This window comes from Rhinoderma darwinii, chromosome 13 (genome assembly GCF_050947455.1).
Source record: "Rhinoderma darwinii isolate aRhiDar2 chromosome 13, aRhiDar2.hap1, whole genome shotgun sequence".
NCBI classification, from domain to species: domain Eukaryota; kingdom Metazoa; phylum Chordata; class Amphibia; order Anura; family Rhinodermatidae; genus Rhinoderma; species Rhinoderma darwinii.
Window position 1 is genome coordinate 44,752,539 of NC_134699.1, and position 26,615 is coordinate 44,779,153.

At 43.9% G+C, this 26,615-nt stretch overlaps 1 protein-coding gene across 3 annotated transcripts in view; it reads left to right on the plus strand.

The window, feature by feature from the left end:
- The window catches only part of ITGB4 (integrin subunit beta 4), a 121,745-nt gene that overhangs the window by 25,026 nt on the left and 70,104 nt on the right, over nt 1–26,615 (plus strand). For all 3 annotated transcript variants that reach the window (XM_075845877.1, XM_075845875.1, XM_075845876.1), the window contains exon 2: nt 22,345–22,422. In XM_075845877.1, the coding sequence (XP_075701992.1) occupies nt 22,345–22,422 (78 nt within the window). The remainder of the gene's footprint in view (nt 1–22,344; nt 22,423–26,615) is intronic.

Consider the following 26,615-nt stretch of genomic DNA (forward strand, 5'->3'; position numbering starts at 1 on the left):
ATATATGATGTAATGGTAGAATAGTGTCTGCAGCTCTGGATGTGACAGGAGTAGAATATATGATGTAATGGTAGAATAGTGTCTACAGCTCTGGATGTGACAGGAGCAGAATAGATGGAGTAGAAGCAGAGTTATATTGTAAATGTTGAGGTGTACACAGGATGAGGAGTGATGTCCCTCTACGGTCAACGGCAGGTAGTGACAGCCGGCGGTGGGAGGGCAGTAACGGGAAAGGTTGTAATAGAAATATAATTTATTATAATGTAAATCTATAGACAATTTGTTACCAACATCCGAGGGTGTTATATAAGTGACATCATAGAGATATACCGACTATAAGAGAGGATGATGGGGGTTACAGTAGGACCCCCTCCTGGGTCTCTGTTCTTCAGCTCCGGGCCGCCATGTTCCCTCAGCGCTCGGCTCACGCTTTGGCGTCAATCTGCAGCTGTATGTTGTAAGCCACAAAGCTGATGAATGTGAAGCCCAGGTAGAAGGGGACGTTCTCATTGCCGTGAGGCACGGACGAGGCGTTAAGCGGCGGGATCTCGATCTTGCTCTTCTTGCAGTGTCCCTCTGCGTACAACCTCCCGTTTTCGGTCCAGCCGAAGACGTTTGTTAGTAGGCCGTGCATGCTATCCTGCTTCTATAGGTCGTCGTTGTCCCACTTCATGCGCTTCTCATTGAGCGGTCCTGCGATGTACTTCTCGATGATGCTCCGGTGAACGATCTTCTAAAGTCCATGTCCCTTCGCCAGGAAGAAAAGCACATTGGTTCTTTTCTTCCGGACGGGGACGTTCTTGATCCGGATCTCGTGCAGCAATCTCGCCGTTTGCAGGACATTGGCCAGGATGTTGTCTTTATCGGCATCGGGTTGATCATCCACTTTGCCATCGGGCCAGTAGAGCAGGAAGGTGAGGAGGTAGGCGCTGGGCGGGAACGTCTTCCTGGTGTACAGAAACCTCTTTCCCACATCACGCAGTTGCTGCAACGATAGAAGTTTTGGAGATCCGGGACACACACATCCCAAAGAGACTGTCCGCAGCGGAATTCTACAGCAATTCCGCCACGTCTGAACGTGCCCTAAAGATGACTAACAATAATATGAATATATTAGTCCATATTTTGAACTGCATTCCATTCACATGCCTCCTTGTTGTGTTAGGGTATGTGCACACGATAACGTCAATTACGGCTGAAATTACGGAGCTGTTTTCAGGAGAAAACAGCTCCTGAATTTCAGACGTAATTGCTCGTACTCGCGTTTTGCGAGGCGTCAATTATGGCCATAATTTGGAGCTGTTCTTCATTGAAGTCAATGAAAAATGGCTCAAATTACGTCCCAAGAAGTGTCCTGCACTTCTTTGATGACGCTGTTATTTTACGCGCCGTCTTTTGACAGCGACGCGTAAAATTACAGGTCGTCGGCACAGTACGTCGGCAAAGCCATTGAAATGAATGGGAAGATGTTTGCCGACGTATTTGAGCCGTGTTTTCAGGCGTAATTCGAGACGTAAAAATAGGTCGTGTGAACCCAGCCTCAGTGTTTTTCATTAGAATTATACTCCTCATATTGCAGATATAAACACGCAACAAAGGCAGAAGAAAATACAGATAGGCTGGGTTCACACGACCTATTTTCAGGCGTAAACGAGGGGTATTATGCCTCAATTTACGCCTGAAAATACGGCTCCAATAGCTGTCAAACAACGACGCGCAAAATGACTGCCTCGTCAAAGAAGTGCAGGACACTTCTTTGGACGTTATTGGAGCCGTTTTCTCATAGACTCCAATGAAAACAGCTCCAAAAACGGACGTATAAAACGCCGCAAAAAATGCGAGTTGCTCAAAAAACGTTTGAAAATCAGGGGCTGATTTCCCTTGAAAACAGCTCCGTATTTTCAGACGTTTTTGGTCAATACGTGTGCACATACCCATACAAATAAGAGGCTGCATACTTTGTTTGGTTTTATTCACTTCCCTGTGTTTGGAAGGTGCCCATAAGTGTCCATACTTAACCTCTATTCTCCCTAAGGACTCATTCAGACGAGCGTGAATCACGTTCGTGTGCTGTGCGTTGAAACCACGCACAGCACACGGATCCATTGATTTCAATGGGGCCATTCACACATGCGTGATTTTTCATGTAGCGAGAGTCCGCTGTGTGAAACTTACTGCATGTCCTATATTGGTGCGTTATCACGCACCTACGCGCCCATTGAAGTCAATGGGTGCGTGAAAACCACGCACCGCACACGGATGCACATGCGTGTCTGGTGCGTGATTTGTGCATCAATTCAATTGAAAATATTCTTTTTTTAAAAAAGATGTGCTTTGCGTGTGCGTGAATAGCGCATGCCCCACGCAAAGTACACTGATACATCACGCAACACACACGGACCAGATTAACGCAGGTTTTTCAACAGGTGTGAATGAGGCCTAAAGCTGATAAAATACATGTCAGACTAAAGCACAGAGTAAAGATTATAATAAGGGGACTAGTTTTAGAAAATGTAGGAAGTAAAAGGGACAAATATATAGCTGCAGGACAGTAGGGTAGACCCGAATATAGACATTGCACTTCATCAGAGTTTCCAAAGATAATAATATAATAAGAAAATGTCAGTTATGCATTTCTCTAAATTAATCATATGATGAGTAAATGGTCTCTCCGTTTCACACCACAAACAACCGGCTCAAACATGGTATACTTTATTGAAATATTTTACGACAGCCCTGTTAAAAAGACAAGTACGGACACAAAATGCATAAGTCATTCTTATATCTGCGTCCTCTACATACTTTTTTGTCCTATTGGCACCCAAGTTTCCACGCATACTGGTATTTTTTCATTTGAATACTTGAATAGTATTTTCTGGACAGTCTAGGTAAGCTCCTGGACTCCAATATAATACTAGTGTTTTCTTATGTGACTAATGGGCCATTAGGGCCCCTCAGGGATCGAGAACCAAGTGCAATTGCAACTTCTGCACCTATTGCTTCAGCCCTGCCCAATTAAAAGGGAAGGTGCAGCCTCCTATGTGTCACGGCGCGGGGTGTTGACCCACTGGGCCGTACCGCGTAGCAGGGTAGCAGCTGGCAAACAAGGTACAAAACAATGTCTATAGTTCTGAACGGGTACCTGAGGCAATGTAGACAGTGGCAGGAGAACTACTTGACTTTCACAGCAGGTGACGCCGCGTATGCAGCGGGAAGACACAACTTGACTTTCACAGCAGGTGAAGCCGCGGATGCAGCGGGAAGACACGACTTGACTTTCACAGCAGGTAACGATAGCACGGGATACAGGATACAGGCAGCAGGAACGGGTAACACTGGGAATTGGAAGACACTGGGAGACCTTTAGCAAGACAAACTAGGGTATACAACAACGCTCAGGCAAGGAACCAGTGGGCAGGGCCCCTTATTATAGACCAACAGCCATTTGGGCTGATAATTGATCTTAGATAGCTGGGCACGTACTGGCCCTTTAAGGCCGTGCACGCGCGCCCTGCGGGACACAGTCTGAGGACCCGGAAGAGAGTGCCGGCGTCTCCCTGGAGGGAGCGAACACCAAGAAGAGAGACGTCCATGGTCGGGATCGTCAAGGGGTAAGTCAGAATGACGACCCCTGGCCATAGACGTAACAGTATCCCCCCTCTTACGCCCCCTCTTTTTGGGACCAGAGCGGGAAAGAAACTTCTTCACGAGGACAGGGGCATCGATGTTCTCCTCTGGCTCCCAAGACCTCTCCTCTGGATCAAATCCCCTCCAATCCACCAGGTAAAACGTACTTTCTTGGTGGCCAGGATCTCCCTCACTTCGAAAGTTCCGGATGAACTGCCAGGAGCCACTGCAGAACTAGGAGTCCTGTAGTAGCGGTTCAGAACCACAGGTTTTAGCAAGGAGACGTGGAAGGAGTTAGGGATCTTGAGGGTAGGAGGCAGTCGAAGCTTGTACGACACAGGATTGAACTGTAGTAAAATCTCGAAGGGTCCAAGGAACCTGGGAGCAAATTTGCAAGATGGCACCCTGAGCCGGATATTCCTGGAAGACAGCCAGACCTTTGTACCTGGAAGAAATTGGGGAGGTTCTCGTCTTCTAGTGTCTGCCTTTCTCTTCATGCGATCCACCGCCAGCAGAATAAAAGATCGTGTCTGCTGCCATATCTGCAGAAAGTTCCTGAAGGTAAAGTCGGCTGCAGGCACCTGAGACATAGTAGAGCCGGGGCAGGGGTATTCGAGGATGTTCACCGTATACTATGAAGAATGGACTGGAGGTGGTGGACTCACTGGTATGGTTATTATAAGAGAACTCCACCCACGGGAGCAGCTGCACCCAGTCATCATGTCTTCTGGAGACAAAGTGCCGCAGGTAGTTCTCCATAATTTGGTTAATCCTCTCAACTTGTCCATTGGACTGAGGGTGGTAAGCTGAGGAGAAGTCCAACTTTACACCGAGTAGGCCGCAGAGTCCTCTCCAGAACTTAGAGGTGAACTGGACCCCTCGATCCGAGACAATATGCAGAGGTAATCCATGCAGACGGAAGATGTGTTGCATGAAGAGATCAGCCAGTCGAGTGGCAGAAGGCAGACCAGTCAGGGGAACAAAACGAGCCATTTTAGAAAAACGATCCACCACCACCCAGATCACACTGCATCCTGCAGAGAGAGGCAGATCTGTAACAAAATCCATAGCAATATGCCACCAGGGGGCATCGGGCACAGGCAGTGGTTGGAGCAGACCGGCTGGTCTAGAGTGGGCAACTTTGTTGGCTGCACACACCGTACAGGAGGAGACAAAGTCCATGACATCTTTGTGCAGCGTGGCCCACGAGAACTGACGGGCAATTAGGTCTCGGGTCTTTCTGCATGTCCTGCCAGCTTGGAACTGTGACCCCAGCGAAGGATTCTTCCTCTGTCTGCCGGCCGTACGAAAGTTTTTCCTGGAGGAATGTCTCTGACCTGCAGAGGGTTGACAGAGTAGATGCAGGAAGGATCGATAATATTCTGTGGGGAGTCCACAGTGTCCTCTGTCTCAAATGACCTAGACAAGGCATCGGCCCTCACATTCTTGTTGGCAGGTGGGTAGTGGAGTTCGAACCGGAACCGTGCAAAAAACAATGACCATCTGACTTGACGAGGGTTCAGCCGTTGAGCCGTCTGTAGGTAGGTCAAGTTCTTGTGGTCCGTGAAGACCAGGATAGGATGAGCTGCGCCCTCCAGTAGGTGTCTCCACTCCTGCAGAGCCAGCTTGATGGCCAGTAACTCCCGATCTCCAATCGAGTAGTTGCGCTCTGCAGAAGAAAACAGCTTGGAGTAGGAACCACATACCACAGTCTTGCCTTTCGAACCCCTCTGGAACAATAGTGCACCGGCACCAACAGAGGAGGCGTCCACCTCTAATGAAAACTGTAGGGATACATCAGGATGGTGCAGAATGGAGGCAGACATGAAGGCCTTTTTTAAGGTTTCAAATGCGATTTCCTCTGGAGTCCATACCTTGTCATTCATACCCTTCTTAGTGAGGGTGGAGATGGGGGCTGTCAGAGAAGAGAAGTTGGGAATGAACAGTCTGCAGAAGTTGGCGAATCCCAGGAAGCGTTGTATGGCCCTTAAGCCTTGGGTACGTGGCCACTCCAGGACGTGGCCACTCCACTCCAGGACAGCCTTGACCTTTTCAGGGTCCATCTTGAGACCTTGATCAGAGATGATGTAGCCCAGGAAGGGTAGAGACTTCTCTTGGAACTCGCACTTCTCCAACTTGGCGTAAAGATGATTCTCTCTTAATCTAAGCAACACCTGGCGGACATGGCCCTGATGAGTCACAAGATCTGGGGAAAAAATCAAGATATCATCGAGATACACCACAACACAGACATAGAGGAGGTCACGAAAAATGTTTCAGTAAAATGTGTCATTTCATTCCATTGCCTCAACCACCCGATTACAAAACTCTGTCTAAATTATTTATTCATCAAGTGGTTCGTCTGCATGGTATTCCGGAAAATATTGTCTCTGATAGAGGTGCACAATTTGTGACTAACTTTTGGAGAGCTTTCAGTAAGAAACTTGGTGTACAGTTATCTTTCTCTTCGGCATTTCACCCTGAGACTAATGGTAAAACAGAGCGCTTTAATCAAAGTTTGGAACAGTATCTTAGGTGTTATATTGCTGATAACCAGACTGAATGGGCCTCGTATCTTCCATTAGCGGAATTTGCTATACCATGTTTCTCTTGATACCTCTCCGTGTTTCTGTAATTATGGTTTTCATCCTCGTTTTGGTTCATTTTCCGCTTCCTCTAGTGATAACCCTAAGGTGGAACTTGTATCAAATAAACTGTGCACAGTTTGGGCTCAGGTTCAATTGAACCCGAAGAATTTCCAATTAATTAAAAAGAAAAATGAGGAGAAAGAACATACCATAAGAAAATAACTTCCTGAACTCCAAAAATAAATTTTTCAAATTTCGCGTAAAGTCAATTTTCCCTCAGCACTTGAAGGATAGATCTTAAGTGTTAAACATGAGAGGATCAAAAGAAAACACAAGAATATCGTCCAGATACACAACCACAAAGTGTCCAATAAAATTTCTAAAAATATCATTAACCAGGTTCTGAAAAACCGCTGGAGCATTACTTAAACCAAAAGGCATGACCAAATACTCATAATGACCATCTGGAGTATTAAATGCTGTCTCCCACTCATCCCCTCTGCCTATATTTACCAAATTGTAGGCCCCGTGTAAATCCAGTTTAGAAAACCACCTGGCTTCTGAGATCTGCTTAAACAGGTCTGGGATGAGTGGAAGAGGATACTGCGTAACGTCCACGGTCACAGTCTCCTATTGTCACATTGGGTTCGTGGACCCACTGGGCCGTACCACCTTGGCGGTATGGCAGCTGGCCAACAGGGCGCAGGTAACAGTCTATATAGTTCTTATAGGTTAGCAGTGGCAGCTCGGACAGTAGCAAGGCAGGCTCGGCTGGGACTAGGCAGCAGGCAGACGTCAGGCGTAGTGTAGCAGGACAGGCGTGATATGCAGCACAGCATGACTACAGCTCAGCACGGCACTTGACCAGGATAGTACAGTATATAGGATACAGGTACGGGAAACACTGGGAACTGAAAGACACTAGGAGACCATTTGCATAGACAAACTTTGGGTATGACAACAACGCTCAGGCATGGGAGGAAGGGGCTGGGCCCTTTTTATAGCCCAGGGTGCTCTGGGAGCAATCAGCTCAATCTCCCACCTGTGTGCGCTTTGGCTTCTGAAGTCTGGACTGAGCTTGCGAGCGCACCCTGCTGGTCACTGTGGAACAGGACGGCTGTATGTGCAGACATCTCTGGAGAGAAGGGTGTCGACTGGATGGAAGAAGTTTGTGGTCAGCGACCACGAACGTTACACCTATCATCCTGCAGATGTCGTCCTCCCCAGAGATGCCAGCACATGCAGCCGTCCTGTCCTGCAGTGACCACTAGGGTGAGCGCTCTAGCTCTTTCCCGGCCTCAATGAGCCGGAGCATACACATGTTTTAGATTTGAGCTGATTGCTCCCAGATCCCTGGACTATAAGAAGGGCCCCGCCTCTTCCTTCATTGCCTGAGCGTTGTTTGTACCTACCCATGTCTGTCTTTGCAAATGATCCCTTGAGTGTTTTCCAGTTCTAGAGTTACCGTTCCTGCTACCTGTACCCTGTATCCCGTGCTATCTTGTTCCAGTGCTGTGTAGAGTTGGAGTCGTGTTGTGTGGAGTCTCGTTACACCACGCCTGGTGTCTGCTTGCTGCCATGGTGCCATCTGAGCCTATCCTGCAACTGTCTGAAGTTACCACAGGTACACCTATACGAACTATAGACTTTGACTTGTACCCTGTTGGCCAGCTGCCATACCGTCAAGGCGGTATGGCCCAGTGGGTCCACAATACCCACAGATCGTGACATACTGATTCTTAACGGTAATCTTATTGAGTTCATGGTAGTCGATACAGGGTCTTAAACCACCATCTTTCTTTTCAACAAAGAAAAAACCTGCACCACCGGAGAAGTAGATGGACGAATATGACCCTTGCGGAGACTGTCTTTAATATAATGTTTCAAGGAGCGTGCAAATAAATCCGCAACCCCAAATCCGTCACAACTCTGATCAACAGAATCTAAGGCTACTCTATGGTTTTCGCCAGAGCCCACCGCAAGGCAGTTTGGATTTTGCAGCATGGAACCCAGGTTGTTTTAACAGAGTTCGATGTTGGATAAGAGGTGCAATGCAGGCAATACCAGAGAAGAAAACAAGACAGGGTAAACAGAAAGTCCAAATCATAAAGCCAGTGGATATAAGAGATTGTAGGAGGTGAAAACCAGCCGGGAGCAGAAAGTCCAAATCGGTAACAAAGGGTAATCCATAAACGAGCAGAAGTCCAGTTCCAAAAAGTGCAAATATTCAAAGATACAGGGTATAGTCAGCTATAGTATAGCTTGATCAAACACATGGAAACCAGGAAAATCACAAGCAAACAGTACCAACCCAGATTTAATTACTCAACCCTTCAATCTGATAGGAAGAAAGACAGAGTAGTGGAATAGGCTCAACAACTAAAACCAGAACCGCCCCCAAGCTAGACTAGTAATCATAAAGAGACGGACGTTTCCTAACAGGCGCATTTGCAAAGCCCCTGTGGGACCAAAGAGGTGGAAACCCCAGGAGTGACCCCATTTTGGAAACTACACCCTCAAGGTGTGAACATGTTAACCCCACTGGTGTTTTCCAGAAATGAGTGTGCATTTGATGTTGCAGAGTGAAAATGGCAATTTTTCCATAGATATGGCAATAGGTGGTGCCCAGCTTGTGCCACCATAAAAAGACAGCTCTCTAAATATTATGCTGTGTTTCTGGGTTTTAGAAACACCCTACATGCGGCCCTAATCTTTTGCCTGGACATTCAAACAGGGTCAGGAGTGAAAGAGTACCGTGCAAAATTGAGGCATAATTTGGCGATTTACTTACTGTATTGGTTCACAATTGAAGAGGCTCTGATGTAAAAGAAACCCCTGAGAAGTGCCCCCATTTTGAAAACTACACCACTCAAGGCATTTATTGAGGGGTGTAATGAGCATTTTGACACCACAGTTCTTTTCCATAAATGAATGCGCTGTGGATGGTGCAAGGTAAAAATGTAAATATTTCCCTAGATATGACATTTCAGTGGCAAATATGGCGTGCCCAGCTTGTACCACTGGAGACACACACCCAAAAATTGTTAAAAGGGTTTTCCCGGGTATGTCGATGCCACATATGTCAAAGTAAACAGCTGTTTGGGCACGCTGTAGGACTCAGAAGGGATCCATTGGATTTTGCTTGGTAGTAATTTTGTTTGAGTATTGCTACTGTTTTCAAATATAATTTGGGGGTACATGCAAGCTGGGCAGAGTACATTAGGGGCATAGTAAGTGGTATAATAATGGGGTAAAAAAAACAATAAAATAATCCATAGATATGTGTTAAGCTGGGAAACAATCCTTTATGCACAGGTCAGTGTTGCACTGATAAATGGTGTCCTTTTCTTATCCCCCTTTTGGTACACACTCCGACCTTTGCAGTTTGGGGAATTTTGCTGGGAAAGTGTTGTCCTGGTATAATACGGGCACCGTTGCTTCCAGCAGATATGTTTGGGCCCTACCCTTCCTGGCTCCCTAATTTTAGGGCCTTGATAAAACGCTTTTTGAAACAGAAGAAATGTTCCCTTCGGACCTGCACAACTGCATATTTTTACTTTCCTGACTTATTGGAGCCTTAACTAATTTTATTTTTCATAGATGTAGTGGTATGAGGGCTGTTTTTTGCTAGATGAGCTGTTGTTATTATTGGTACCTTTTTGGGGTACATGCGACTTTTTGATCACTTTTACGGTAAGGCCACACAGTGCGTCGTTGATGCGGTTTTGTTGCGTTTGAAAACCGCATGCGGTCAACTGCATGCGTTTTTTGTCTCTGTAATGCTGCAGTTCTGTTGCGTTTTTAAAGGAAATAATTGATGGACATAGTTTTCACCCATGTTGAAGTTTGTTAGGTGCTTCCTGTATATAGTTCATTACAATACATTGCAGAACTTAGCAAAAATGCAGCAGTTCAGCAACAACTTTGGCGTGCGGTCATTAACCACATGTAGTCGGATATTATGAAGATGCAGTTAACTGCACATAAAACACATTGTAATATAATAGCAGCAGTTTGTCCATAACAATAATTTCACTATTGACTTCTATTGAAAAATGACTTGCTGCAGTTTAAAAACGCAACATAAACGCACCGTGACTGCACCGTGTGGCCTTACCCTTATCCTATCTTTTGGGAGCCAAAGTGACCAAAAAAACAGCAATTCTGGCATAGTTTTTTTTATACAGCGTTCACCATGCTTTATAAATTACTTGTTAACTTTACTCTGCGGTTCAGTACGATTCCAGCGATACCAAATTTATAGGACTTTTTTATGTTTTACAACTTTTTGCACAATAATACTACATTTGTAAATGTATTTTTTCTGTCGCCATTTTTCGGTCACCATTTTTGGATACATGCGACTTTTTGATCACTTTTTATTCCATTTTTTGTAGGTCAAAGTGACCAAAAAACAGAAATTCTTGCATTGTTTTTACGTTCTTTTTTTACGCCATTCACCGCGTGGAATAAATAACAATATTTTTATAGTTCAGGTTGTTATGGACGTGGGGATGCCAAATATGTATGGTTTATTTATTTATTTTCAATAATAAATCACTTGATAAGGGAAAAAGAGCGATTGTGTTTTATTTTATAACTTAAAGCTTTTATTATAATTTGAACAACTTTTTCTCACTTTTTTTTACACTTTGTTTTAGTCCCACTAGAGCACTTGAATGTCCAACTGTCTGATTTATTTTCTAATACATTTCACTACCTATGCAGTGCAATGTATTAGATCTGTCAGTCGTTCATTGACAGCAAGCCGAAATTTACAAATTTCATTTTTTTTTTTGCCGAAATTTATTTGTAATAAATTTTTTCCTGTAACACAAAAGATTTTACCAGAGAAATGCAACTATATATTTATTGCCCAGATTCTGCAGTTTTTAGAAATATCCCACATGTGGCCCTAGTTTGCTAATAGATTGAAACAACAGCCTCAGAAGCAAAGGAGCACCTAGTGGATTTTCAACTGTCCTATTATAAAATGATTTAGGCACCATGGCAGGTTTGAAAAGGTTTTGGGGTGTGAAAATATGGGAAAAACCGTCAAAAAGATACCATTTTGGAAACCACACCCCCAAGGAATTAATCTAGGGGCATAGTGAGTATTTGGATCCCACAGTTTTTTTGCTAAATTTCTTTGAAAAACACCCCAAATTTGTAAAGCATCTTCTCCCGATTACGGAAATACCACACATGTAGTCATAAACTTATGTTTGAACACACAGCAGCCCTCAGAAGGGAAGGAGCGCCATTTTGCTTCTGGCGGTCAAATTTTTCTGAAATGGTTTTCGGTGCCATGTCCCATTTGCAAAGCCCCTGAGGGACAAGAACAGTGGAAACCTCCCAAAAGTGACCCCATTTTGGAAACTAAAGCCCTCAAGGAATTTATTGAGGGGTATAGTGAGCATTTAGGCCCCACGTTATTTTGCTAAATTTAGTGGAATTAGGCAGTGAAAATATCAACTTTCTTTTACAATAAGAGGTTTAATTTTTTCATTTCCACAAGGGATAAAGGGGAAAAAGTCACCCAATATCTGAAAAGCAATTTTTCCCAAGTACGGCAATACCCCACGTGGTCATAAACTAATGTTTAGAAACACAGCAGGGCTCCGAAAGGCAGGAGCGCTATTTGGCATGCTGATTTCATTTTTGGGCGCCATGTCGCATTTGCAAGTGACCCCATTTTAGAAACGACACCCCTCAAGGCATTTATCATTTAACTGGACATATGACAGAGCTCATAATTGAAGAGCACCATGCGCATTTGAAGCCTATTTTGGTGATTTTCACAGCATTGGCCCACTATTCCAGGCCTCTGAGGTCAAATAGTAAAACAAACCCCAAGTAGTGACCCCTATCTTGGAAACGACACCCTGTAGGGCATATTAAGGGGTGTAGTGAGCAATTTGAACCCACATGTTTTTCTCATTCAAAATGAATGCTTAGCGCATGGTGCAAAGTAAAAATTGCAATTTTCCACTGATATGCCATTTTAGTGCACAATATATTGTGCCCAGTTTGTGCCACTGAAGACAAATACCTCATAAAATGTTAAGGTTCTCCCGGGTATGGCGATGCCCATATATGTGGATGTAAACTGCTGTTTGGGCACGCTGTAGGGCTCAGAACAGAGTTAGCGCCATTTGGCTTTGGGAGCGCAGATTTTGCTTAGTGCTAGTTTTGTTTGGGGCTTTGCTGGTATTTCAGTTTAGAATGTGGTGGCATATGTAAGCTGTGGGGAGTACATAAGGGCATAATAAGAGGGTATAATAATGCAGTAAATAATAATTCATAGATGTGTGGCCAGTGTCGCACTGATAAATTGTGCCTAATCTTATCCGCTTTTGGAATACTCTGCACATTTTGCGTTGTCATCGTCTGAGAGCCAGAACTTCTTTATTTTTTCTCCACCGGAGCTGTGTGAGGGCTTATTCTTGTGAGACAATATGTAGTTTTCATTGGTACCATTTTGGGGTACATGCGATTTATTTGTTTATTTTATCACTTTTTATTTCATTTCTTGGCAAGCAAGGAGACCAAAAACAAGTAATTCTGACAATGCTTTTTTTTTTTTTTTTACAGTGTTCACTGCAGGCTATAAATGACATTTTACTTTAATCTGCAGCTCGATACGATTACGGCGATACCAAATGTATATCGTTTTCTTTATGTTTTTCAGCGTTTGCAGAATAAAATCACTTTTTAAAAAATAAATAAATTATTTTTTGTGCCACCATATTCTGAGAGTCATAACTTTTTTATTTTTCATCAAAAAAAGCTGTGAAAGAGCTTGATTTTTGTGGGATGGGTTGTAGTTTTTATTGGTACGATTTTAGGGTACATGTGAGTTTTGATCACTTTTTATTCTATGTTATGTGAGGGGTGGTGACCAAAAAATAGCTGGGAGGGGCCTAATGGGCTTCCATACGTGGCAGACCAGGAGGCCATTGTTAGGACTGCAACCCTGCGATCACATCGATCACATCGCAGCGATTCTGAGCGGCTTCAAATCACTAAGGGCATGACCACACATGGCGGAATTCCTCCGCAACTGTCCGCATCAATGCCGCACCTAATCCGGGTTGCGGATTACGGCTGCGGATCTGCACAAAATGTGCAGAAAATTGATGCGGACTAGCTGCTGCGGACTGCGGGAAAAGTGCTTCCCTTCTCCCTATCAGTGCAGGATAGAGAGAAGGGACAGCACTTTCCCTAGTGAAAGTAAAAGAAATTCATACTTACCGCCCGTTGTCTTTATGACGCGTCCCTCCTTCGGCATCCAGCCCGACCTCCCTGGATGACGCGGCAGTCCATGTGACCGCTGCAGCCTGTGCTTGGCCTGTGATTGGCTGCAGCCGTCACTTACACTGAAACGTCATCCTGGGAGGCCGGACTGGAGACAGAAACAGGGAGTTCTCGGTAAGTACGAACTTCATTTTTTTTTACAGATACATGTATATTGGGATCGGTAGTCACTGTCCCGGGTGCAGAAACAGTTACTGCCGATCGCGTAACTCTTTCAGCACCCTGGACAGTGACTATTTACAGACGTCTCCTAGCAACGCTCCCGTCATTACGGGAGCCCCATTGACTTCCTCAGTCTGGCTGTAGACCTAGAAATACATAGGTCCAGCCAGAATGAAGAAATGTCAAGTAAAAAAAGCAAGACGCATCCGCAGCACACATGACATGTGCATGACAGCTGCGGACTTCATTGCGGAACTTTGAATCTCCATTGAAGTCAATGGAGAAATTCCGCCATGAGTCCGCCACTGCTCCGCAACAGACAGAGCATGCTGCGGACACCAAATTCCGCTCCGCAGCCTATGCTCCGCAGCGGAATTGTACGCATCGTGTAAACGAACACTGCTAAATTAAAGTGAAAGTCAATGTAGAAACGGCTCCGCTGCGGATTAACGCTGCGGAGTGTCCGCAGCGGAATTTAAGTGCAATTCCGCCATGTGTGAACCCGCCCTAAGATGCCGCGATCGCTATTGATCGCGGCATCTAGGGGTTAATGGGAGGGATCGGAGCTAGCTTTGTTCCCTGCTGGTACAGCACAGTGTCAGCTGTAATATACAGCTGACATCGGCGGCTGATGTCGCAAGCTCAGCTTCTGAGCCTGCGCATCTTGTTTCTGGGGACAGAAGCCTTTTGGACACCGCCTCTGAGAGGGACCTAACAGGCTTCCGTACTTGGCAGACAGGAGGCTAATGTTAGGCCTCCGGTCTGCCAAAGCAGCTATCGGAACCCCGCGATTACATTGCTGGGTTCTGATCTGCTGGTAAACCCCATAGATGCAGCGCTCACTTTTGATCGCTGCATTTAAGGGTTTAATCGGTCGGATCAGAGGCTAGGGTAATATACAGCTGACACATGCTGGCGACAGTGCAGGTTCAGCTTCGGAGCCCGCATCAGCAACACAATGTACCTTAAGACCTTGGTGACAACAACGTAATAGTACATTGTATGTCGCCAAGGGTTAAACCCTTAGTGAGCAGCCTATTTTAGGCCTTAATGACCACGGTATTTTGTTTGTTTTTCCATTGTCGCATTCAAAGAGCTATAACTTTTTTATTTTTCCGTCGATATAGCTGTATAAGGACAAGTTGTATTTTTTAACAGCACCATTTTAGGGTAAATTTTTTTTTTGGGGGGGGGGGGGACAGCAATTCTGCCTCTCTTTTTTTGCATCTTAAATGTACGCCATTCACCGTGTGGTATAAATAACATAATAACTTTATTCAGCAGGTCGTTACGAATGCGACCATACCAAATTTATATAGTTTTTTTTTTATACTTTACTACGTTTACACAGTAAAGACATTTTTTTCCCAAATTATTTGTTTTTGTGTTGCCATTTTAAGAGCCATAACTTGTAATTTTTTTCACTGATGCATCTGTATGAGTGCTTTTTTTGTGGGACGACTTGTAGATTTTTATTGGTACCATTTTGGAGTACACGCAAATTTTTGATCACTTTTTATAAAAAAAAAAATATTTAGATCCCGCCCACTCGAGCAGGTCTGCTCCAAGCCCTTGGCTACCTCCGGTAGATGAGAGCAGGGAGCTTTTACTGCTCCAGGTGGCGCTGCTTTATTCTGATGCAGCGCCGTAAAATGGCCAATGCATCAGCATAAAGCCCGTTAGTGACCTTCGTACAAACTCCTATGGGTAGTCACTAACGGGTTAAAGGGCTCTTGTCATTAGGTAGTAAGTGACTATCCCATAACAGGGAAATATCTTTCAGGTCTGTCACAACAATCCTTGTTATAAGCAGCATTTACAACTGGCAGTATTGTTCATTATACTGGGTACATTGTTCTAATCCATGAATAAACAATCACACCAGCAAGTGCTGGTATGTGAAATGAACACCAAAGAGGACAGTGAAATGAAGTTGACTACAGTATTGATCTGTGCATGTTTACTGCTAGTCACTAATCCAGGCAAATACAATGACCTGTACTTTACATACATTGAGGTCACTCACCAATCCATAGGGTGAAGCGGTACAAGACAGGCAATCTCAGTACATGGTACCTATTAAAATGAATGGACTGTCAGTATAATGCACTGATGTACCGCATACTCCAGGGAGAAAAAGATACTCGTTGTAGCAATGGAGGTCTCATATGAAGGATTCCTATAGAGTATTTGAGTATGGGTTCCCTAAAAAAAGCAACCATTTTAAGGTGTTTACAACAGACTTCAATAGTTAACTGAGAAAATGTAATACATTTCAGAGATAGATAGGTCTAAAGTTGATTAGGCAGCAATGGAATCACCCGTCGGTCTGGGTTCAAATAACATAAAATATAAACAAAGCCGGTGCTCCAAACCACAAAAGTGGGATTTCGATAGAGCTAAACAAAACACAAAAAAAACCTTTAACACCCCTTTTACAATTTTATATACTTTATAGTATAGTTATAGTCCCTGGTCAGGCTGAGGTCTAGAGAACAACAAGTAACGGCAAGGGCTTGCATATTGGGAGTAGGCAGTTAGAAGTAGGTCAGGTAGTTTTAGTCACATCAATCTTAAAGAGGCTCTGTCACCACATTATAAGTGGCCTACATTGTACATGATGTGATCGGCGCTGTAATGTAGATTACAGCAGTGTTTTTATTTAGAAATTACACTTTTTTATTTAGAAAAGACACTTTGCTAATACAATCCTGACACTACAGCACAGCAAGCGTAATCTAGTTTGAAATGGCAGTTTACAGCGTAATCCCGCGAGATTACGCTTCCTGTGCTGTAGTGTCGGGATTGAATTAGCAAAGTGACAGGATTCTGAATACACATCACGTCCTGGCTGGAGGTAATGTATATTCATTGTCAGGACACTGCAGTAACGTTATAGTGTGTTTATGTGGCTGCACAAAGCGATATAGCTATATCTCTATGTGCTGTGTAAATGAGAAGTGTATGACGCTGATTGGTCAGCGTCATACACTCCTCTGTACAACGCCCACTTGGCCAAAAAGTATAACACGCCCAGTTGTTCATTAAGAAACTCAATAGCATAAAGCTAATATAGGTCATAACTCCGTCAAAAATGATCGTTTTTCTAAATAAAAAACACTGCTGTAATCTACATTACAGCGCCGATCATATTGCTGAACCCTGGCACCAGGGAGACAGCAAACCATTCGGTTGAGTCGGTCTTGGCGACAAATTATTCTATCCGTCTTCCTGATTATAGAATCCCCTACAACTACCAATTGTCTTGCCTTACCTGCATTACCATCCCACCAACGACTAGCTGGGCTGTTCTCCCAACTGGTAGGAAGATCAGTATCCACTTGGGCTGCCATTTCTGATACAGACACCCTCACATCATCACCCAACTTGGCAATTTTGCTTGGAATATTAGAAACAGGATTGGCCTACCTTTTCTTGGACCCTTTTCTACTGCCCCTAACTACATTAACCCAGCTACTTGCCTGGTCCTGCTGACCCATGTCTTCACCCTCCAGATCTACCCCACTAACTGCGTGCTGAGTAAGCAGCATGCTCCGCTCAAGATTGTCTCTCGCCCTCAGTGTTGCATTTTGCTCCACCAGATCTCTAATGCGAGCTTCCAGGTGAACAACATGCTCACATCTGCCACAGAGGTATTCACCCTGGAACTCCTGCTCCAGTCGTGCATACATATGGCAAACTGTGCACTGAAGAAAACCTCCAATCTTGCTTACAAAATGCTTTATTCCTATAAAAAAAAGTTACACTTATTTGGTATTGCAGCATCCGTAACGACCAACTATAAAGTTATTGCATTATTTAACCAGTAAAAAATAAAATAAAAAACAATGCAAGAATTGCTGTTTTCTGTGAATCCTGCCTTAAAAAATTTTGATAAAAAATGATCAAAATGTTGCATTTACTTCAAAATTTAAGGCACAAAAAAAGAGTGGCGAAATTGCGGGTTTTTTTTCTATTCCCCCCCCCCCCCCCCGCAATAAAAAATGTAATCAATAAATTATATGTACCCCAAAATGGTGCTAATAAATGCCACTTGTCCCGCAAAAAAACAAGACCTTATACAGCTATGGCGACGCAAAAATACAAAAGTTATAGCTCTTAGAATTCGATGATGGAAAAACGTAAAAATTGCTTGGTCATTAAGGCCTAAAATAGGCTGGTCACACTTAATGCTGTAGACAGAACTGACCTAATCCAGATATCTGCTTATTTTTTGATTAATAAAACAAGAAGTACAGGTAAAACTTCACAGAGAATGAGAGTCCAACAAATTCTTGGAACAAAATTTAGTTCACAGCATTGCCAGAAATGTCTTTGTAGCACAAGAAGTCCATGATGACATAGTAAACAAGATAAAGTAAAATTGGGATATTCAAAACAAGATTGCCTGATATATGGCAATAATCCTCCCTACATAGGGGGGTACAGTGGGGGGTAAAAAATAAATGTGCTGTAGTCTAGTGGCGTTTTAATAATGAAAAATCTAGGTTCATGCCTAGGGGCTGCATTAACCATGAAGCAACGTCTTGACCTCCACTACTCTTTCATCATGCACACAGAAATCAATCTGGCTGCAGGCAGGTCTGACAACAGTCATCACTAAGGAGGTATCACAGTAAGGGGGGATTCACACGAGCGTGTATTCGGTCCGTGCGGGCCGCGTGGTTTTCACGCGGCACGCATGGACCAATACAAGTCTATGGGGCAGTACAGACAGTCCGTGCTTTTTGCGCAGCGTTTGTCTGCTGCGCAAAAAGCGCGACAGGTTCAATAACTCTGCGTATTTCGCGCATCATGCACCCATTGAACTCAATGGGTGTGTGAAAACCACGCAGGTTGCACGGAAGCACTTCCGTGCGAACCGACTGAAACAGCGCACCAGCTGTCAAAAGGATGAATGTAAACAGAAAAGCATCTCTATGTTGGCAGCTGTGCGAAAATCACGCAGCCGCGCATCATACACGGATGACACACGCAGCTGTCAAATGGTTTTTGCGCGCGCAAAACGCCGCGTTGTTTGCGCGCGCAAAAACGCAACGTCCGTCTGTATCTGCCCTAATAAGTGTAACTTTGCAGGAGAGGCATTGAAGTGACTGGTTTAGTGTTAATGAATGAATGTTCTGACCTTCCTTCAATGCTCATTCCCATTGTTAGTGTGAGTTTCCTCGCAATTTCGAGGCTAACTGGACTGCCCTATTCCTTTTTTTTATGATTTATTTTTGGCAGAGGCTACAATTACAAGTGATTCTGTATTACTCGGGTCCACAATAGCTGTTTCTATTACAACTGCTAGGAAGTGGCCACATTAGAAATTGGCATCAACCTCATGGCGGTTTTGCCTTCCTCTGGATTTACACGGTAGGATTGGTTGGACTTGATTGACCTGTGTCTTTTTTCAACCTTATCAACTATGTAACTATTTGTTACTAAGGAAGCAAAAAACCTCGGTGGTTCTTCTGAGTTGCCAGCAGGAATGCCAGCCTCAGCAAAAAATTAGGGGACAGGGTTTTCCACTGACTGTCTGGCATTTGCTGCTTATACATTTAAGTATATGTGACTCATTAATGTAAAAGGCATAAATCAAATCGATAATACTATGAAGGGGTGCAACCCTTGAATTCACAAATTAGCTAATTCTCTGGTCAATTGATGTTATGCCAAGGTTCACATTATGGAGAGGTTATTATAGGTGAATTATATACTGTACATTGTTTTTTATCTTGTACAGGTAGCATACGATGATGAAGTGTAAAGAACAATTGATTTGTGCATGTATTTGTGAGATATAGATATATATATATTAATAAATATATAGCAAGCAAAAGAATTGAGGCAGCACCTCGGAGTGCTGCCTCAAGTCTTTTGATTGCTGTTTATCAGAGGGCTCTTCGCCTGAGCCTAGGAGGGGTTATACCCACCACTGGAGCTGTGCTGCTTTCTTCTTTTTTCTATATATTATACCTGCCTAATATTGTGTGGGTCCCCCCTGCTACCAAAAGTGTTCTGACCCATTGGGGCATGGACACTGAACCGTTAAGATCTGGAGAATTTAGAGGCCAAATCAAGGCTTTGAACTCTTTATCACGTTCCTCAAACCATTCCTGAACAATTTTTACAGAACGGCTGGGGGCATTATCCTGCTGAAGGAGACCACTTCCATTAAGTAATACTGTTGCTAAGAAAGGGTGCACTAGGTCTGCAACAATAGGTGGTATGTGTAAAAGTAACATCCACATGAATGCGAGAACCCAAGGTTTCCTAGAAGAACATTATCCAGAGCATCACACTGCCTCTGCCGGCTCGCCTTTATAGTGCATCCTGGTGCCATTCCTTCCCCGGTTAAGTGACACACACGCACCATGCCGTCCACCTGTAAAATAAAATGTGGCTTATCAGACGAGGGCACTTTCCTCCATTGATCCATGGTCCTGTTCTGATGCTCATCTGCCTCTTGTAGGCAGTTTCAGCAGTGCAAAATATATCGCACCTCTTGACAAGTGCCATTGTATCAACATAACCAATGTTATTCACTGCCCCTGTCAGTGGTTTTAAAGTTATGGCTGAACAGGGTATGTATGTGTATATACAGTGTATGCATATATTATTATTCATTTTTATTTTTTACTGAATATTTGTCATTATTCTGTAGGGATTTATCAATTAATGAGCAGTAAATAAAAACAAAAAACATAATTTCCTGGAGAAAATATTTTAGCAAGACCACCTGGAAACAAAGCTTTATTGTAGCTATGCAACAAAAAAACAAAAAAAAGACGTACGAAGCTAGTCTAGACAAGTAACACAAGAGCTACCCAGCAGAAAAGTACTCATGTGGTGCGGCACCTTCTAGGCCAAGCAGCTTCTGCCCTGACTTAGCAATAGATCATGACATAATATATAAGCTAAAGGCTAATTTGCAGTTAGGGACCAGATAGACACGTTCTTGATTTGGTATTTAATAATACAAAATTGATCATATCCCAACAAAAGGACATTTCAGTAGCAAAGACAAGCATCAGGATTTGGAACAATCAGGAACACTTGGGAGTCATGGATATACACCCTATTATTAGCAGGTGGGAAAACTCCTAAGAAGGAGGAGGACCATACAACAAAACATAAAACGAGATATAGAACTGTCACATAGAACCAGGCAGGGGCGTTACTAGCATCGGGCCTTCAGAACCCAAGCCCTGGATATTTGACCCGGTGCCGCAGATCCCCGAACGACTGCCACACTCAGAGGTGCAGCTATAGCAGTCACAATTATGACCGGGCACCAAAGCCAAGGGGGGCCACGGCCCCCAGCACCACGTATATAAAAACTTACTATAGTAACGGGGCCAATGTAATAAAATACGCGGTTCCCTGTTACTACAGTAATGACACTATACTCTCCTCCTTCCCGAGCGCAGCGGAAGTTCTGACGTCTTCTCGCATCATGACGTCACCACTCTGTGCGCCGCGCATGACGTCACGATGCGAGATAGTGTCAGGACATCCGCTGCAGCCGGAGCAAAAGACAATGTAACTGTCTACTGGGGTCGTGTATCTAAGTCTACCTTGTGGTCTTAGATACAGGACCCCCAATTGAAATGCTTAAGAATCATTTTTAAACATCTCTGATAATATTTTGGATGAAGCACTTGAATTGTCACCAATAGACAGTAAGTTTATGGAATCCACCTCCAAAACACAGTTTCTTGAATGTTAGAACTACACTGAAGAGTAACACATAGGCAGAACAGAACTATATACCATTCAGGGTCTGTGGAAATATGAGAGACAACCCCTATAAGCACTTTAATTGCGACAAATAGTGATAGAAAACCAAGATAACTCACAAGTGGCTGAATACAATATTGAAAGACCTCATGCAATAAAAAATGTATTGGAATATATATTTCTTTTCAGTACAAAATGCTCTTTGAATGTTTATGTGAAGCGGATACAGTACTAGCGAACTACGGTATCTACTATATTTATTTCAGTTGACTTCTGAAATTCTAATGACAGGCTGTGCAAGTAAATTTAAAGAACATTTCAATTCCAAAAGGTCCAGTGCAAATAACCTACAATATTGAGTTAGACGGACTGGGTACCCTGTTATTCTATTAACAATAGTCACATTCTTCAGTCCTCAAATCATCATAAATCAGCACTAACAATGCCGAGAGGAAGCCCATACAGCCATACCCTTAAAAACAGGAATAAAGTCATGCTGGTTATTCCACACACTTTTTCTATAGGCAAATGATTGCCTTACAGTAAATCTCTACTTTTCATCACAGACAACCCCATTAACCCTTTTCCCACTTGGGCTGGAGGTCTTTACCACAAGCCGTCAGTTTCTCGACCAAAGTTGAATGATGACATTTTTTCCTATTTTGTCAATAGAAAGGGGATGTGATTGGACACAGTATATTTGTCCAAGTGATACCCCATTGTTTTATACTATAAAAGGGACACATGGAAAAGGCAGACTTGTCTTGAAGTAGTTGCTTAACTCATGACATACAGTACAATTCCTCCTTGTTCTGTTTCTGTGCCCGCTTTATAAGATAATGTATGTGTAATGGTTTGCTGTGTAATGTGGACATATAATCTAATCATCCTATTTATCTGGCAGGTGGGGAGATGTTCTTCCCTCACATCTTGGGGGCTTTGCTGCTGCTTCTGAGTGTCTGCAACGTTCGCAGCAATAAGGGTAAGTACATTTTCTATTATAGATATGAAACGCTGGTGTTCTTTGGAACCTTGTCAAGGTTTCCATGGAAGATATCAGTGGCAAGATCTGCCATGATTATAGTATTGACAGCAAGCTAAGCTAATCTCAGTCAAGAAATGTCCCCATATGTTGTGGGCAAAATGGTCAACAATTTCCAAAAAGAACATAATGCAGCAATCCTGCCCCCCACACCAAAATCATTTGAGGCTTACATAGGAGTAAAGCAATGTTTGGGAATCACTGTGATACTAATATGTGCTTCTTAGTCATGGAGCTTCATCTTAAACTAAGTTGAAACTTTGGACAATAAAAGTTTCAAGAAATGTTAGAAACAAATATAACCCATTTTGGATATGTCGGTGAAATGCCAATTCTAGATGTAAGCTTTGCTCAGACCCTTTACTTATTTGCAGCTCAAAACTCTTTTGGTCACAGGCTACTCATTGCATGTTATAAGAAGGTTAGGTCCCAGAAATCTTCCAACCTGACCATAGATGACCCATACAAAATGGATAGATAAAACTTCAGAAAGAGTTGCATCATGAAAATATTGGTTTTATGTTTTTACACAAATCACTTCGGTCACTATAAACCCTCCCCAACTCCCCCCCCTCTGCTGTTGACTGACGGCTCCACTGGTCCCTAGTGTCATACGCCGTGCTGAGGAACAATAAAACAGGCTATGAACAGCAGATAGGAGGAGCTGGGGAGGGTTTACAGCAGGACACTTCCCCGCTCGTTGGCATTCGGCTCGTGGGCTATTGAAACAACATTTTCTGAGTTATACAAGTACTATGATTGGCAACATAAGTATGTTTCCACTGGTTTCCACAGTAGCTATCTAGTGTGATGTTAGTGGTTTGGGATAAGTCAAAACTGCTGACAGATTCCCTTTAAAAGGGAATGTGTCGCTAGAATTTTATTTTTTTCAGTTAAACAATTATTATTTAAGTGATTACACATTGTTTCCATTTTTAAAATTTTTTCACAAGTCAGGAAATATTATTAATTAGATTCTAATTTATAACATTTCCATGTGCTGGCCACTAGAGGGAGCAGTTCCCAAAATTGCAGCATGGTCACTGTGGTAAAGCAACCTCATTGATTTATGCTGCAAATTTGGGGTGGACACACTCTCCTCTAGTGTCCTCACACAATCCCCCCTTCCTTCTTCTGGCTAGTGCCAGTAGAAGGAAGGGTTTGAATGTCTTCAAACCTCCTACACTGTGTGCCACCATTTTCTGAGCGACTGCATAGTGTAGGAGGATTAGATACAGGGCTCAGCAGACAGTATCTGTTATGGCAGGAAGGAGGTGAAGGGAACAAGTGAGCCCTAATCTACCCACCGCCCTGTCCCTGCCTACTTGCAACGACCCGCCCTAGGCGACGGGGTACAACTTGGCGGCGGTCCCTACGCTGACTAAGTGCAAGGGGATACAAGCAGGGAACAAGCAAGGGAAGGGGCAGTAGCCCACGGAACACCGTGAGGAAACGGAGTGGTGAACGAGCCAGTCAGGATCAGGATGTAGTGGAGTATACAAACGCAGAGCACGGAGCAGGAAGCAAGCCAGGGGCAGAGCGAAGCAGGATAAGCGGGAACTGAAGCAAGGCAGAAGCACGGCAGAAGCAGGCTGGAGCAAGGCAGCAGTGGGGCCAGGAATCCAAGAAGAATAACAAGCAATGAGGAAGAGAAAACGGCAGGTATAAATGGACAGGGGGCGGAGCTGACTCCGCCGGACAAGGCCGCGATAGGCTCTCCCACTCCTGAGCCTGCCACCCTGATTGGTGGGAGCCGGTGTCAGTCTAAGAGGTCCGGCCTCAGGTGTCGACTGATTAACCCTGGGAGTATCCACAGACGTAGTGCCTGGCAGATCCTTTACAGTATCACATGAACATACACGCACATAATGCACACATCATACACGAACATAAATTACTTGCTCCTGCCGCCGCCTCCGCTGGTCTACGCTCCTCTTCCTTGCACCTTCGCTTCGTTGAACATATGGCCGGAAGCCACGGCCGGAAGTCGTCATCTTACTGTCCGGCAGCGGCTTCCGGTCCACATGAAAATGGCGCCGGATTTCACTCTACGAACGAGCTTCACTTTGACCTGTGTGGGAGCGGCCATTAATCGACACATACAGAGATTAAAAAAATGGCAGCCCCCATAGAGAAGTAAAAGTAAAAACGCAGTAAAAAGTAGAACAAGAGAACACAAATATAAATAAAATTTATGTTAATATCATATTAAAAGCAATATAATAATAACAAAATCATGACACCTTCCCTTTAAGCTCTACACTATAAACTTATTCACAGACAGACAAGCCCCTGACTCTTTTGCCTCTAAATAAAATTCTTTGAGCAATGGCAAAATTGGACAATTAAAGAAGCAGAGGCGTAATTTTATGCAATCCTCAGAATATTTTATTATAAGGTAACATTGGCAGTGACAGGTGCTCTTCAATCTCTTAAGGATACAACCTATTTTGGGCTTTCGGGAATGAGGAATTGCGACAATACCAAATATGTATAGTTTCATCTTGAATACTTTTACATAATAAAACATTTTTTTTTATGAGAAAAGAAGGGTTCCTATGTTTTTAATTTTTTTTAAACTTTTTTATGAAACTTTTTTGTCCCAATAGTGGATGAATTTGCCATCCCGATTGCTTTCATTATATATTGAAATGCTACAGACACTGACAGAGTCCCCTCCCTCTGTCAAACCACTAAGATGCCACATATGCTATAAACCACGGCTTCTGATGTGTTAAAGTTATCTCTGATCGCAGTTGCAGAGGGTTGTTGACTTTATATTATGGCAACATGTACAGAGCAGTGCGGGAAGGAATTAAAGGGGATCTGCTATCTTTCCTGACATATCCATTTTAGTAAACACTTGTACTCTCCATAAAATAACAATTCTGGTACAACCGGTCTTAGAACTTTCTATTGTGCCAATCATCCGTTATTCTTCATGAAAATGTATGAATAAATTAACAACTGGGTGTTACCACTCCCGTGTCTATGGGACATGTAGGAGCACACTCTGGCACTGTCCAATCAATGCTGACAGTAGACACTATTAACAAGGGGAATGGTTATTACCAGTTGTCAATTTATTCATACATTTCTAGGAGGAATAACAGAGGAACGACACAATGCAGAGTTCTAAGACAAGATTGTAAGGGGTGGTTCATCAATAATCACAGAGGGCAGCAGTTTAAATTGGTTTTATTTAAACAAGTGGCAAACAACACGAGCGGTCCTAAAACGGGATTGGGCTCTCCACTTTGCAGGAGTTCTAACAAAGTCGGGCTGCGCCAAAGTGACTGCAGGCTCCGCAGCCTGTTCCCATCGTGCCGCTACGGGTCGCTGAGGGGCTACCCTTTACCCACAGCCTGCCCTGCTACGCCTAGGGTGCACCAGTCACTTTGGAGGAATGGTCTGCGCCTCCGTGGGTCACGGTGGCTGCTACACCACTACCTTCACGGATCCCGACTCCCTCAGCTGCATACGTGCAACGTGCACATCGTGTACTGTTCACACAACACCCAGAGAACGGTATCAGGCCATGGAGTGACACGCTCACACAGTTCTAAGTCCAAGTCTTTGAATCGGGTACCGTCTCTTTAAGGACCGCTCAAAATAATTCCAGTTGCTTTACATTAATTCACCCATTGACAGGCCTCTTCTTTATAATGCAGGAGCACAGGCAGCAGACATCTCCCCACTTATCTCTTCTGGGGCATGCTCCAACATGGACGCCACTTTCTAATTCCTCCTAGGCGTCTCCAACTACTCACAGGGTAACCTCCTTGTTCCCCCACAGTCCCTCTCTTGTATGGCGGTCCTCCATCCTGCAGCTTCTTACCAGGCTCAGGCGCTGGGAGGCCATACTCACTTTCTACCAAGCTGCAGCAGTCCTCTCTGACTCTCTGCTACACACACCCACTCCTTCCTGTTTCCTGCCATGCAGCTCTATCTCACTCATGCTGCAGTGACCCCTAGTGGCTGCACATAACATGGCAGGCATGCAACAGATAATAGGTGTAAACATCACCTCACACAGGGGGGGGGGGGGGGAGACACACAGAACGCAGGTACCAACAAACATGGAGGCTGCACTGGGCAGACAGTTCAATATAAAGGGGCTGCATCAGCCGCTT